Source organism: Apus apus, chromosome 11 (assembly GCF_020740795.1).
Source record: "Apus apus isolate bApuApu2 chromosome 11, bApuApu2.pri.cur, whole genome shotgun sequence".
NCBI lineage: Eukaryota > Metazoa > Chordata > Aves > Apodiformes > Apodidae > Apus > Apus apus.
In genome coordinates, this window is record NC_067292.1 from 17,979,007 (window position 1) to 17,989,593 (window position 10,587).

Below are 10,587 nucleotides of genomic sequence, written 5' to 3' on the forward strand. Positions count from 1 at the left end.
CTGGGAGCCAGGAGCATCCAACCCCATCTCATGGCACCAAAAGGTTGTCAGTCCCCAAGGAGACCAGTGCCAGGCTTTGCCTGGCCCACCTGCTTTCCCAGCAGGACCTGATGGGTTGGAAGGACTCTGGCAAAAAAGGGATGCTGGTGAGTTTGGGTTTAGAGGAGCCTTTTTTTCACTGCAAGTCTTCATAGCTCTGCTGCTGAGTGATTAAGTTCAGCCAGACCTGGTGTCAGACCAGTTGGACTGGTGGTTGGAATGCTATTGGAGGGATGTTGGACTGGTTTTGTGGGTGTCAGTCTGGCTGTGCCAGTGTCCTGCCTCTGCTGGTGGCTGGCAGGAGGCTGGTCAGGGCTCCAAAAGGGTGTCCAGGGCACTGGAGGGGCCACTTTTCATACCTTCACCCACTGGATCTTGCCCTGCCAGGCAGCAGTAAAGAAAGTTAAGATCACAGGGAGGAGACCAGCTGTGGGCTTGGGGTGGTTGCCTCTTTACATTGCTTGGTTTATCTACACCGTGCTTTAATGCTGATCTCTGTATTGTTATTACCCACGTCCAGATACCTACATAGCTGTGATTGCCTTAAATGCTGATGTGCCCACACTCCCTCCCATCACATAAGTCTGTCCCGGGTGGGTGTGGAGATGGATAATGAGGGGGGATCATTGTGTGCTGGGGGAGGGGGGCTATATGCTTCCTATGGGGTGGGACAGCAGGTGCTCGTTCCTCCTTCAGCCCTTACGTCTGGGGACACGGAGGGGGCCAGCAGGAGTGTGGCGGGGTGCTGTGGCAAGGGGGGGGTGCCCGGGGTGCTGGGTGTTACCCCCCCCCCCCCCTTCCCTCTCTGCCTGGACAGGTGTACGAGAGCGGCAGCAACGTGGACCAGTTTGTCACCCGCTTCCTGCTGAAGGAGACGGCGAACCAGACCCAGTCTCTGCTGAGCTCGGTGGAGAGCGCCGTGGACGCCATCGACGAGCAAACCCACCCCGCCAGGTCTGCAGCACCTCCCCCCCTTCCCCTCTCTGCCCCGGCCCGGTTTCGGGGCAGGGGTGGGAGCTGCTTTCGTGGGAAGAGGGAGAAGGAGGTCAGTGGTGTGCGGGGGCACAGGCAGCGGGGCCAGCACCTGCCTGTCTCTTGGTCTCCTTCCCAGCTTCCCGAGAGCTCTCAGGGTTTTCCTCCACCTCTCTGTTCCTGCCCCACAGCCCTGAGAGCCTCACTTGGCCCCTCCGTGACCCTGGGGATGCAAATGGGGGAGCAGCACCCCAGGATTGGGCTGTGGGGTGCTGGGTGCATGGGGCTGGTACTCTGAGCAAAGCCACTAGTCCCATCCAGGGTGGAACATGGGCACCATGGCATGGTGGCTGGGTCTGGGGTGTGCTGGGGACAGCCTGTGGCAGACAGGCATCCCATGCTGGGAATGGTGGCCCTCCTCCTGGAATGGTGCCCCTCCTGCCAGGACATCCAGTGGGGGAAATCCTCGACAGAAATCCAAGGTGGCTCATGCACCAGGGACTGGTACCACCCTCTCAAGTTCCCACGTGGAGGGTACTGTCCCCATCCCAGCAGCCTGGCACATTGTCCTGGTTTGAGCTACCTATCCTACCAAATCCTGCCAAGCTTGGAGGAGATGGTTTCAATATTTCTCAAGTCAAAGGGGTACCTCAGCACAGCCCCCATGGTGTCACAGTGTCACTTGCCTCCCCAGAGTGCTGCCATCACTGGCTGTAACCAGGACAGGTTGCCATAGAAACTGTTCATCAGATGCTCCTGAAGCAAATCCCTCTCCTGCCATACCTCCAAAGCAGGAGGCCACGGGATGCTGGGGACATGCCTTGGCTTCCCTGAGCCATGGGCAGACAGAGAGCTGGCCTAAAAAGCACCAAAATGAAGGGCTGCAAAAAAAAAACCAAACAAGTGTGAGAGCAGAGCATCCAAGCCTGTGCCACCTCATTAAATTGGGATTAAAAAGAAATCTCTCTCTGCTCTTGCCTAATTTCCTGCCTATTGACAAAGGATTGTTCAGCTCTGGCAGTGGGATTAGTGCACAGTCTGTGGCAATGGGGGTGTTCCTGCCACCTTTATCTCTGCTCTTGCTTCCTTATCTTGGGGATGTTCTTTGGGACCAGATCCACTCCTCACGTTCCTGTGTGAATGGCCAAGTCCACACTGGCTGATTTTGGGACACAACAGCAGCTCAGATGTTGACACCAAAGGAGCCAGCCAAAACTGCCCAGGGTATCCAGAAAGGGGCCAGAGAGGGCACCCAGCTGCTGGGTTCTGGAGGGGTCAGGTGCCTGGGGAGGGACAGGAGGGCAGGGACAATGCTGGCCTGTGGTGTGCACATGGATGCCCCAACACTCACCTTGTTGTCTCCTGCCAGGAGTCACATGGCTGGCAAGAGACTCCAAGAGGAGCTGGGGCATCAGTGGGCACCTGGCACGGAGCTGCTCTCCAAGGGGACTGGGAGCCAAAAGGGATGCTCAGATGTTGGGTTCCTAGGGCTGGCTCACCCTGTGCTGTCTGTGCCTGGCTCTGCCCTCTCTGACAGCCTGGTTGCTCTTTGGTTGCAGGCACTGGCCCAGCAAGGCTGGCCATGGTCTGATGGACACCTGGTATGACAGCCCCGTGCCCAGCTATTCTCCCACCAGCCGGATGGTCCCCAGGGAGCATGGGAAGAGTTTGCAGAGTGGTAAGTGATGGCAGCCTGGGGTGGCTCAGCATGCTTGGGAAAGGGATCAGGGCAATGCTGGACTCTTAGAGGGCTCTTGAGGGTGCCTGTGAGTGCCCCTTGCCCCATCACTGCCTCCTGGCTCCACACAGGTTCCCCTGACACCAAGGCAGAGGGGCTGGAGGGGCAGATCAACAGGCTGGCTGAGCTGATCGGCAGGCTCGAGGACAAGGTGAGAGGCAGCCTTTCCACACCTGGGGTGTCCCTTGGGTGTCCCACCACCACCCCTCTGCCCTGGTTGGTGACCAAGAAGTGGCCAAGTTCATCCCCGTGCCATGTGTGGGCCGTGGGTGGGAGTTGGGTCGCTGGTGGTGGAGAACACTACATCAGATGAGGTGCCTGCAGCTACTGAATGTGGAACAAGTAACTGTGCGTTCATTTAAACAAGAAAAAGCCAAGGCAGAAGGCCAGGTCTCCTGCAGGGGCAGTCTCACTCCATCTAGGGACTGAAGGAGCAAAACGGCTCTCAGAGCCATCCCCTGCAGAGAAGGGGGCACAGAGCCCTGCAAAGCACTGGGGACAGAAACCTGCTGGCCTGGGAGGGACACGCAGCCCCAGCCCACCCCCAAACCACCGCACTGCTTCCTCCCCCTTTCCCCCAGACCCTCTGGTTCGACCTGCACCAGCGGCTGTCGGACAGCGAGAGCGCGGCTTGCACGGTGAGGCTGCCCGGCCGGCCCCGGGGTGGCCCTGTGGGCTGGCATCGGGCCTGGGGGGCTGTTGGTTTGGGGTTTTTTTTGGGGGGGGTGTCACGGTGTTTTAGGGGTCTCACGTGTCGCTGTGTTTCGGGGGCCCGGCAGTACCTCCTCCTGGTGCGGGACGAGATGACAGTGTCACACAAGCACCTGGGCGAGTTCTGCAGCTCCCTGAAGCAGTACCTGAAGAGCGTGGCCGGGGAGAGGGACTGCTTCCAGTGGGTACCTCTGTGCTTTGGGGGGTCGGGGGGAGTAACAGGGGAGGGGGATCTTGCTGCCTCTGCAAGCAAGGCCACCCCACCAAGGGACGGGCTGAGGCAGAACAGCCAGGATTTGGGGTGTAGTGATGCTTGGCCACCAAAACTCTTTTGCATGTGCTGTGGGAGGGGCTGGATGGGGGGGGGGATTCACCCCATAGGGGCTGCTGGGGCTGGGGTCAGCCACCCGGTGGCTGCTGAGCAGGGAGGGATGCCCCAGGGTTGGGGGTTCACGCCTCTCTCCCTGTGCCCACCAGTGTCACCGCAGTGAAGCTGCCTGATGGGGTCACCTTCATCATCTATGAGTTCTGGGAGACTGAGGAGGACTGGAAGAGGTAGGGGACAGTCTCCGTGGGATGACCATCCTCGGGTCACCTGGGGGATGCCTTTGGCTATGGGGGACTGTAGGTCTCTCTGTCCTGACCTGAAAAGGCAGGGCACTTTGCCCAGGGATTGCTGGCACCCAGCCCCTGCCAGAGCCAAGGGGATTTGAGGCGGGGAGGGGGGGATATGGTGATTTTGGGGGAGGCTGTCACTCACTCTGTCCTGCCTGGGCACAGGCACCTGCAGAGTGCCACCTGCAAGGGCTTCCAGCACGTCAAGGTGGACACACTGAGCCAGCCTGAGGCCATCTCCAGCGTGGCCGTGCCAGGTAGGAGGGCAGCTGCCCCACAGGGTGGGGGTCCCCGGGCTGCCAGCACCACTCCTGCTGTGGGGGAGCAGGGGTGTGGGGGGCGACGGGGTAGGGACAGCATGGTGGGCTGGGGGAGACTGGGATGGCATCGGGGTGATGTGTGGCCGGGGGGGGGTGACCCTTTGGTGCGTTCCCCCTGCAGCTGCCTGGTGCACCCTGAGCCGAGAGTGACCCCTGGTGCCGGGGGTCCCGCCAGCGCCCGTCCCCGCCGTGGGGTGGCCGTGACCCCCTGTGTGGCAGGGGGGGAGGGAAGTGGGAGGTGTCTGTGTGACCTGTCTGCAGTAAAGGAAACCCCCGTGTGTATCCCCAGCACCCCATGGGGGTGTGTGTGTGTGTCCCACCTACCCCAACACCTGGGTCACCTCTCCCTGGAGTGGGCTGGTGTCTGGGGGGGCTGCCCCCTGGGGGTCTGGCAGGGAGGGGCTGGCAGGGGGTGTGTGGGGGGCATTCTCCAGGCATGGGCAGGCAGGGAATGAGGGAGGGGTAGGGGGTGATGAGGGTAAGGGGTGGGAGTGGAAGGCTGGAGTCCCCCTGGGTGGGGTAGGTTGGGGGTCCCTGCTGGTCCCCAGGGCTGCCCGGGAGGGGGCAGGGAGGGGACTGAAGCTGTGTACCCTGTGTGTGTGTATGTGTGGGAAGGGGGGGGTCTGGGGTGGGCAGGCAAAGGGGGGGTATCCCTGCCCCCAGGGTACCCCCTTAGTCCTGTGGGATGCGGGTGGTCCCGAGGGGTTTCCTTTGTGAGGTGGCAACGGATGCCTTGCAGGCATGGGGGTGGCTGCCCCCCCCACCCCCGGGTCTGTGTGTCTGTCTGTCACTGCCTGTCCTGCCTCCCCCCCCCCGCCCCCCGCCCCGTTGTGCCCGGGGGTCCCTCGGGGTGCGCGGCGGGGCCCGATCCCCTGTCCCCTCTTTATTAGCCGCTGTAACAGCAGGGACGGTGATGCCCAATAAAACCACGAAGGGATCCAGCGGTGTTGCCGTGTCCGGGGGACCCACGCGGGCCGGTGGGGCTGGGGAGGAGGTGGGACAGGGTGGGGGTGTCACGGTGAGGGTCTCGGGGCCGCTCAGCGCAGCAGCCCCAGCACGGCCAAGGCAGCGCTCTGCCCGCAGACGAAAGCACCCCCGAGCACGGAGAGGACACCCCAGGCGATGAGTGCAGCCCTGTGGGGACACCAGCAGGGAGTGCGTGGGACAGAGCCAGCCCCCCCGTAACACACCGCCCTCCCCCCAGCCCTCTGCGGGGTCTCAGCCTCCTCTGCCGCGCTCCTCTGCATCGCTCCCAGCGGGTGGCCGAAGACCCCGCTGTCCCCTGCGCCTTGTCCCCCGTGCCCACTGCAACGACACGCAAAACCCCAGTCAAAAGCCCAGCAGCCACCACCAGGAGACCATCCCCAGCTCTGCCCGTGCCCTGCCGCCCCCCCAACGGGGGCACAGACCCCCCAAACCGGCTGTGCCTGCTCGTCCCACACATCCCTACAGAGACAGGCAGCCCCAGCCCCCCTCCTGCTGCTACATTCCCTGCCCCCCGCCCCGGCTCCATCCCCTGCACCCCCTGTCACCATCCCCTGTCCCGGTCACATAGCCCCCCCCGCCTCCCTTGGCCGGACCCGGAGCCCCCGGGATGCAGCACTCACCCCCAGCCCCCACTGCTGCTCCATCGTGGGGTTGTCAGCACCGGGCACCTTCCCGAGCTGCCCTGGCAGACCTCGCTGGCCCCATTGCCCCGGCTCCTGTCGCCCCCTCTCCTGGTGATGGTACTCCCGGGATCACGCCCTGGTGAGTCTCCCTGAGGGACCTCTCACGTCCTTGTCACCTACCCAGGTGTCCCTACTTGCCTCCTGTTTTGCACCCCCTCCTCCACTGCTTCAGTGAATGGGGGGGCAACCTTGCCCCTGCCCAGACAGCCATGGGCCCCCTAGGGCAGCCTCTTGGCTGAGACCCACAAGGTTCTGGGGTGCTCCTCCCCACCATCATAGGGGACAGGATCCCATCACATCACCTCCATCCTCACTCAGACTCTGCCTCTCTGGCCAGGAGCAGTGATGGGGATGCACCACCCTGGCACAACAGACAATGGACACCCAATGGCTGCCTACCTCGGGGGACTGTGCTCCTCTGACCCCCACCCTGACCTCTACCCCAGACCCCACCAAGTACCCCAGTACTTCCAAACCCTACAGCTCTCTTTTCTTTACAGCTGCCCTCTTGGGCTCCTCCCAGATCCCTGGGCACATACCTGGTTCATGGGCACCTCTCTGGTGCCTGGGTTCATCCCTGATACTGGGGCACACCCCTGGTACCCAGGAATACCTCCAATGTTTGGGCACAACCCTCCATACCCACCCTTCAGCCCCACCACAGACCCCATGTCCTGCAGCGTGCACTGCTGCTTCAGTGCCTACAGGTTCCCCAAATCCCTTCCTCCCAGGGCTCCCCCCTGGCTTAAATGTCACCCCAAGGACCCTGCTTGGGCCATGGGATGCCATGTCTGCCCCCCCTCCTCCCCCCAGCCCACAGACACTCACTTTTTGCGTGGCCCAAGGGTGCAGGTCCCAGTCATGCACACCAGGCACAGCCCTGCCACCAACACAGAGGCTCAGCCCTGCTGCCAAGCCACCCCTCACCCTGTCACCATCCCCCACAAGCACACACCCCTGCGCCCCTGACACGGGGCCAGGATGAGCCACCTGCCCCCCCACAGCCCCTGCAGGGATGCTCTTGGCACTGGTGACCCCTTTCCCTCCCTCCCACCACTTGCACTTGCCTGGGAAGATGAAGATGAAGAAGGCGCTGATGCCCCCGATGAGCTCGATGACCTTGCCAATGTCCGGGACAAAGAGGGCAATGACAAGTGTGGTGGCCATCCAGGCCACTGTCAGTGCCACCCGGCTCCATCGCTCCCGTGCCTCAGGCACTGCCACCACCCTGCGCTTGGGGGGCACCCACATGTCCCGCACCACCGACCTGGAGGGCGTGGGGAGGAGGAAGGGGTGTGTGACGGCACCCGGAGGAGCCACATCAGCCAGGGAGGGACACCCAGCTCCCTCCCCTCGCCCCTCACCTGCCCAGCAACACCACGATGGGGTAGATGGTGATGATGGAGACGCCGAAGAGCAGGCGGGCAACGATGACCACCGGGTCATTCCCTGGGTAGGACATCAGGACGTCAGATGCCACAGCCTTGCCGAAGGTCAGGTAGCCATAGAGCCCTGCGGTGGGGAGGTGAGGGTGGGTGGCAGCAGCCCTGAGGGAGGGGGCAGGGAGGACAGAAGAGCCCCATGGAGAGGGGACTTCCAGGGCAAGGAGTGGGGTGGACGGGTCCAGCTGCTGGGGTTACCAGTAAGGGAGTAGATGAGCAGGCAGATGAGCATGGAGACCACGGAGACAGCGACCCAGTGGGCGAAGCTCTGGTTGCGCATGCTGCTGTAGATGGCCACACAGGCCTCGTGGCACTGCAAGGCACAGGGAACGGTGCTGGGGGGCTGTGCATGGACAACCTGCCCCGCCCTGGCTCCTGGGAGTGCCTTCTCCCACTCTCCCCTGCCCCCATGGTCTTGTCTCCTGGCTTGCAGCCACCTCTGGTGACAGCCATGGGCCCCCTGCCCTGCACCCTCCCTCCCATGGTGTCCCCGTGGTCTGGGATGCTGCAGGAGGCTGCTGGTCCAGCAGCTGGAGACAGTGAGGCCCGGGTAACATACCTGGAAGCCAAAGCAGATGGTGGGGATGACACTGAAGACGGAAGTCCAGGAGGAGGCCCTGTGGCATGGGGGGGAGTAAGCACAGAGGGGAACTTGGTGTGGGGAACTTCACCAGCTGTGAAGCCAGGATGCCACCATGGGCACCTAGCACCCAGTGATTTTGGAAGAAGGGGGAATTGCTGGGGCGAAAGCTGGGGCTGGGGGCTGCCACCCACCCACTGCCCCTCCAGTGCTGTCCTCAGCTCAACCGCCGACCCAGAGCCACCCTGGCCTCCAGCCCTGCCACATGCCACTGCTGGTGACAAGGCAGGAGGGATGCCGGGCTGAGCCCCCCTACCTGGTGGGCTGGGGGGACTCAGGCAAGCCCAGGCTCTCTGCCTGCAGGTAGTATTTCAGGACGATGACCAGGGTGAGGTAGCAGGCAGCCAGTGTGCCCAGGATGCTGCCAGGGCAGGGGAGAGTGTCAGCACACAGACCCCTGGTAGCCAGGAGGGAGGGGGTCCCATGGCCCTGCAGGGACCTGGGAGGAGGTGGCCTAGGTTGCCTAGGGGTGGGCCACCATAGGGGTAGCCCAGAGGGTACCTGGAATACTTCTGGAAGCCGATCTCCCTGGGGACAGAGAGCGGGAAGATGACGAGGGCACAGAGAGCCGAGAGGGTGAAGCGCTGGTCCACGTACCAGGGGGGTGGCAGGGGCGCCCCGCTCAGTGTCCCATTGGGGTACAGGGAGTCGCACACTGTGGGGGGCATTGGGGGGTCAGCTATGTCCCAAGAGGGCTGGGAGCATCACACCATGGCAAGGCCAGGGAGCCCCATGTTCTCGGGGGTCCCAAGAAAACCCCCCAGCCCACAGGGGACCACCTGCCCCTCACTCCTGTGAGCTGTCAGCCCCAAGCAAGCTGCAAAGCACGGAAGAGGGGGGGGGACACACAACTCACGTTTCTCCAGCTGGTCGCCCACCACTCTGAGGAGGGCCACGGAGATCATGAAGAGGTTGAGGAGGAAGCAGACCTCGCAGAGCTTCCCCACTGCTGCCCCACACACCGCCCGGATGACTCCCTGGTAGGTGGGCTGGGCACTCAGGGCTGCTGCGTAGCCCAGCACCACCAGCCCGCTCACCAGGAAGACCAGTGAGCCCTGCAGGGACAGCACCACATTGACCCTCTGTCACATCCCAGACACAGGGGAACCCAGCAGGGCCAGGGGACCAGGTTGCCTTGCGGCCCTGGGTACCACGGGCCAGCTAAAGGATGGAGAAACTGCCCTATGTGACACTTTGGGTTTAGATTGGGGGTTTGGGGGCACGCAGGGACCACCTGTCAATTCTATTTCAGGCTGAGCTGAAAGCCAGCTAGAAGCGCGGCTCCAGATGCAAAGAGCATCTCTAAGGAGGCTTTTGCACACCTGCCCTGGCTGTTCTCCCTGGCAGCCTGGGTCAAGACACACCATGCAAAGGGAAGGGTCCCTGCCAGCCCCCCAAACAGCAGGGCAGGTGCACCCCACCCTCTCTTCACCCCTTTTCCCGAGTGGGCAGCTGCCTCAGCATCCCCAAAGGGCTGAGTGTCCCCGCAGCCCCTCGCCCCCATCCTCCAGCCCGGATCGGGCTCCCCCCCCGCCCCGCTCCGGATCCATCCCCTCCTCCCCGCCTTACCAGCTCCACCAGGAGGGCGGGGACGGCCCCACCGGCCCTGCCGAAGGCCCAGGGGAAGCTCAGCAGCCCCGCGCCCAGCGCCGATTTCAGCATGATGAAGACGGCTCCGGCAGAGGAGAGCCCGGCGCTGCCCGCCGCCGGCAGCAGGGGCCGGTCCTCGCCCGCCGCCCGCTCCATCCCGCCGCCTCCCCGGCAGGGCTCTGGGCCGGGGCGGGCAGGGGGACCGCACCCCCCCCCCCCCCAACCCCCCCAAAACCCACCCCTCCGCTGGGCCCCGTGGGGGCGGGCGCGGGGGCTCCGCGGACCCTCCGCCCCCCGCGGGGAGTGGGGAGGGGGACGGCGGGGGACGGGGCAGGAGCCGACCGTGGGAACCCCCCCCTACAGCCTCCCGGAGCTCACCCGAGGGAAGCCCCGTCCCGATCCCATCCCGGCTGGGGTGCAGGGGGAGTGGGCATCGTGTGTCCCCCTGGCCCGGGACCAGCCCTCTGCATCCCATCCCCGAGTCTCCCGGGGCTGGTACAGCCCGCGGGAAAACCAACAGCCCCAGCAGCTCAGAGTGCTCCTGTTCTGGCTGTGTTCACCCCATCCATGAAATTCCCATCTTGGGGAGCCCCCCAGGGTAGGGAAGGCAGCTGTGGTGTCCTTCAGACCACTGGTCTGGTGGGTGCAGGATGTGACCAGACACCCCTTGGTGCTTCAGCTGCAGCTCAAAAGCCCAACAGGGCTGGGGAGAGCTTAGTGAGAAGCCACCCCATCCCATCTCCTGCTCCACACAGGGAAAGGGGTGCTGACATAGCAGGGTGGGGGGATTGATGCTGCAGGGGGCCTGCACAGCAGACACCAGGGCCCCCTCCTCCACATGGGGGGACAC

The 10,587-nt window shown here is 63.7% G+C and overlaps 2 protein-coding genes across 5 annotated transcripts in view; one reads left to right on the plus strand and one right to left on the minus strand.

The window, feature by feature from the left end:
* The window catches only part of NECAB2 (N-terminal EF-hand calcium binding protein 2), a 73,367-nt gene extending 68,576 nt beyond the window's left edge, over positions 1 to 4,791 (plus strand). For all 4 annotated transcript variants that reach the window (XM_051629278.1, XM_051629279.1, XM_051629280.1 and 1 more), the window contains 8 exons: positions 857 to 993; positions 2,571 to 2,689; positions 2,821 to 2,900; positions 3,331 to 3,387; positions 3,529 to 3,641; positions 3,938 to 4,015; positions 4,241 to 4,332; positions 4,517 to 4,791. In XM_051629278.1, the coding sequence (XP_051485238.1) occupies positions 857 to 993; positions 2,571 to 2,689; positions 2,821 to 2,900; positions 3,331 to 3,387; positions 3,529 to 3,641; positions 3,938 to 4,015; positions 4,241 to 4,332; positions 4,517 to 4,545 (705 nt within the window). In that variant the 3' untranslated portion in view covers positions 4,546 to 4,791. The remainder of the gene's footprint in view (positions 1 to 856; positions 994 to 2,570; positions 2,690 to 2,820; positions 2,901 to 3,330; positions 3,388 to 3,528; positions 3,642 to 3,937; positions 4,016 to 4,240; positions 4,333 to 4,516) is intronic.
* A 641-nt stretch (positions 4,792 to 5,432) lies between these two features.
* On the minus strand, positions 5,433 to 9,824 carry SLC38A8 (solute carrier family 38 member 8). The gene is made up of 10 exons (XM_051629295.1): positions 9,717 to 9,824; positions 9,004 to 9,202; positions 8,649 to 8,802; positions 8,404 to 8,508; positions 8,067 to 8,124; positions 7,706 to 7,820; positions 7,430 to 7,577; positions 7,133 to 7,332; positions 6,894 to 6,945; positions 5,433 to 5,529 (listed from the first exon to the last, which is right to left on the minus strand). Exons 1-10 carry the CDS (start codon positions 9,807 to 9,809, stop codon positions 5,433 to 5,435), a joined length of 1,221 nt encoding a protein of 406 aa, XP_051485255.1. The 5' UTR covers positions 9,810 to 9,824.
* Positions 9,825 to 10,587: the final 763 nt, after the last annotated feature.

What these genes read in the sequence shown, in the direction of transcription:
- SLC38A8 (XM_051629295.1), bottom strand. Translation starts at nt 9,809, where the DNA reads ATGCTGAAATCGGCGCTGGGCGCGGGGCTGCTGAGCTTCCCCTGGGCC. An exon ending in ATCGTGGTGTTGCTGGGCAG is followed by an intron (nt 7,333 to 7,429) that starts GTGAGGGGCGAG and finishes CACGCCCTCCAG; the next exon opens with GTCGGTGGTGCGGGACATGT. An exon ending in ACCCTTGGGCCACGCAAAAA is followed by an intron (nt 5,530 to 6,893) that starts GTGAGTGTCTGT and finishes GTGTCCCCACAG; the next exon opens with GGCTGCACTCATCGCCTGGG.